This window comes from Colletotrichum orchidophilum, assembly GCF_001831195.1.
Source record: "Colletotrichum orchidophilum strain IMI 309357 chromosome Unknown Scaffold_1.1, whole genome shotgun sequence".
In the NCBI taxonomy this organism is placed as follows: domain Eukaryota; kingdom Fungi; phylum Ascomycota; class Sordariomycetes; order Glomerellales; family Glomerellaceae; genus Colletotrichum; species Colletotrichum orchidophilum.
Genome location: NW_019172957.1, coordinates 454,976 through 456,003, shown reverse-complemented (window position 1 = coordinate 456,003; position 1,028 = coordinate 454,976). Strand labels below are relative to the sequence as shown.

Below are 1,028 nucleotides of genomic sequence, written 5' to 3'. Positions count from 1 at the left end.
TCTATACAATTTTAAAATACTAATTAATGATAATAAAACTATATTAATCGTTAAAATATAATCTTTTATTATGTTATTTGTCACGTTCAGAACGTCAGTTCCTAACCAACTAAACTAAAAGGTGGCGCGCCCAGCTAGATGTTATCTACCTGTGCGCGTGTAAGGCCTCATATTGTACGTGAGAACGTCAATGTGATATTATTGAAAGAGGTAGATATAAAATTTTTAGTTGGCTGTTTCCTTTAAAAATTAGAAACTAATTAAAAAGTGAAAATAAACTCCAACACCTTCTCATCTAAAAATTATTAATAAATAATTATTAGCTTTTATAAATAAGTATGTGGTTCCAGCTTACGTACTAGCTTCAGCTAATTTAAGGAAAGTTGAACGAGACACAGCTGTGTTACAGTCTTAACTGTAGCACTGATCATGATCAATCTGTCTTTAGTAACTATAAGCTTCTTATTCTTGGAGATATATGTAAAGACATAAAATGAGACACTCAAATAATGACTTACGCACCCAGCACCATAACCATTGACGGAAGCTACATTCGTGGTGGCACCTTTTAGATGACACATCCGTAAGGGATTTCACCAACCTTGATGCTTTCGTGTTGTTGGCCGCTATGGGATGCTTGGTCTGTAGGCGAGTAAGTAATTAGAGTATTTCTTTTGAGATCACGATTGACGCGATACGCAAAGACACCTAAAACGTTGAAGAAGTAATTAAGACAGCAGTAAGTCTGACGGTAAACTTAGTAGACAGCCCCCGCGACTGGCCAGTAAGTAAAATTCATAGCAAAGACCAAGATAGGGGAGTCTTATAAAACAGTCAGGCATAGATAACCAAATAAGATATATGTATAACTTCGACCCTCCAGTCTTCCGTACCAGCCGTCTTTCACCTTTCGTTTTGGTCCCTTCACCTAAAGAAAGCTGCATTCCAATTGGAGTGAGACTAAACGCTGATCCGCAGCACTACTCACTTCTGACCTTCTCCTTGATCGATTCCTTCTTGGCCGACAT

At 37.5% G+C, this 1,028-nt stretch overlaps 1 protein-coding gene across 1 annotated transcript; it reads right to left on the bottom strand.

Annotated features, from left to right (window-relative positions):
* Nucleotides 1-568: 568 nt before the first annotated feature.
* Nucleotides 569-1,028, bottom strand: CORC01_00085 (uncharacterized protein; the record flags this gene model as incomplete). The annotated part of the gene is made up of 2 exons (XM_022611743.1): nucleotides 569-642; nucleotides 989-1,028. 2 exons carry the CDS (start codon nucleotides 1,026-1,028, stop codon nucleotides 569-571), a joined length of 114 nt encoding a protein of 37 aa, XP_022481748.1.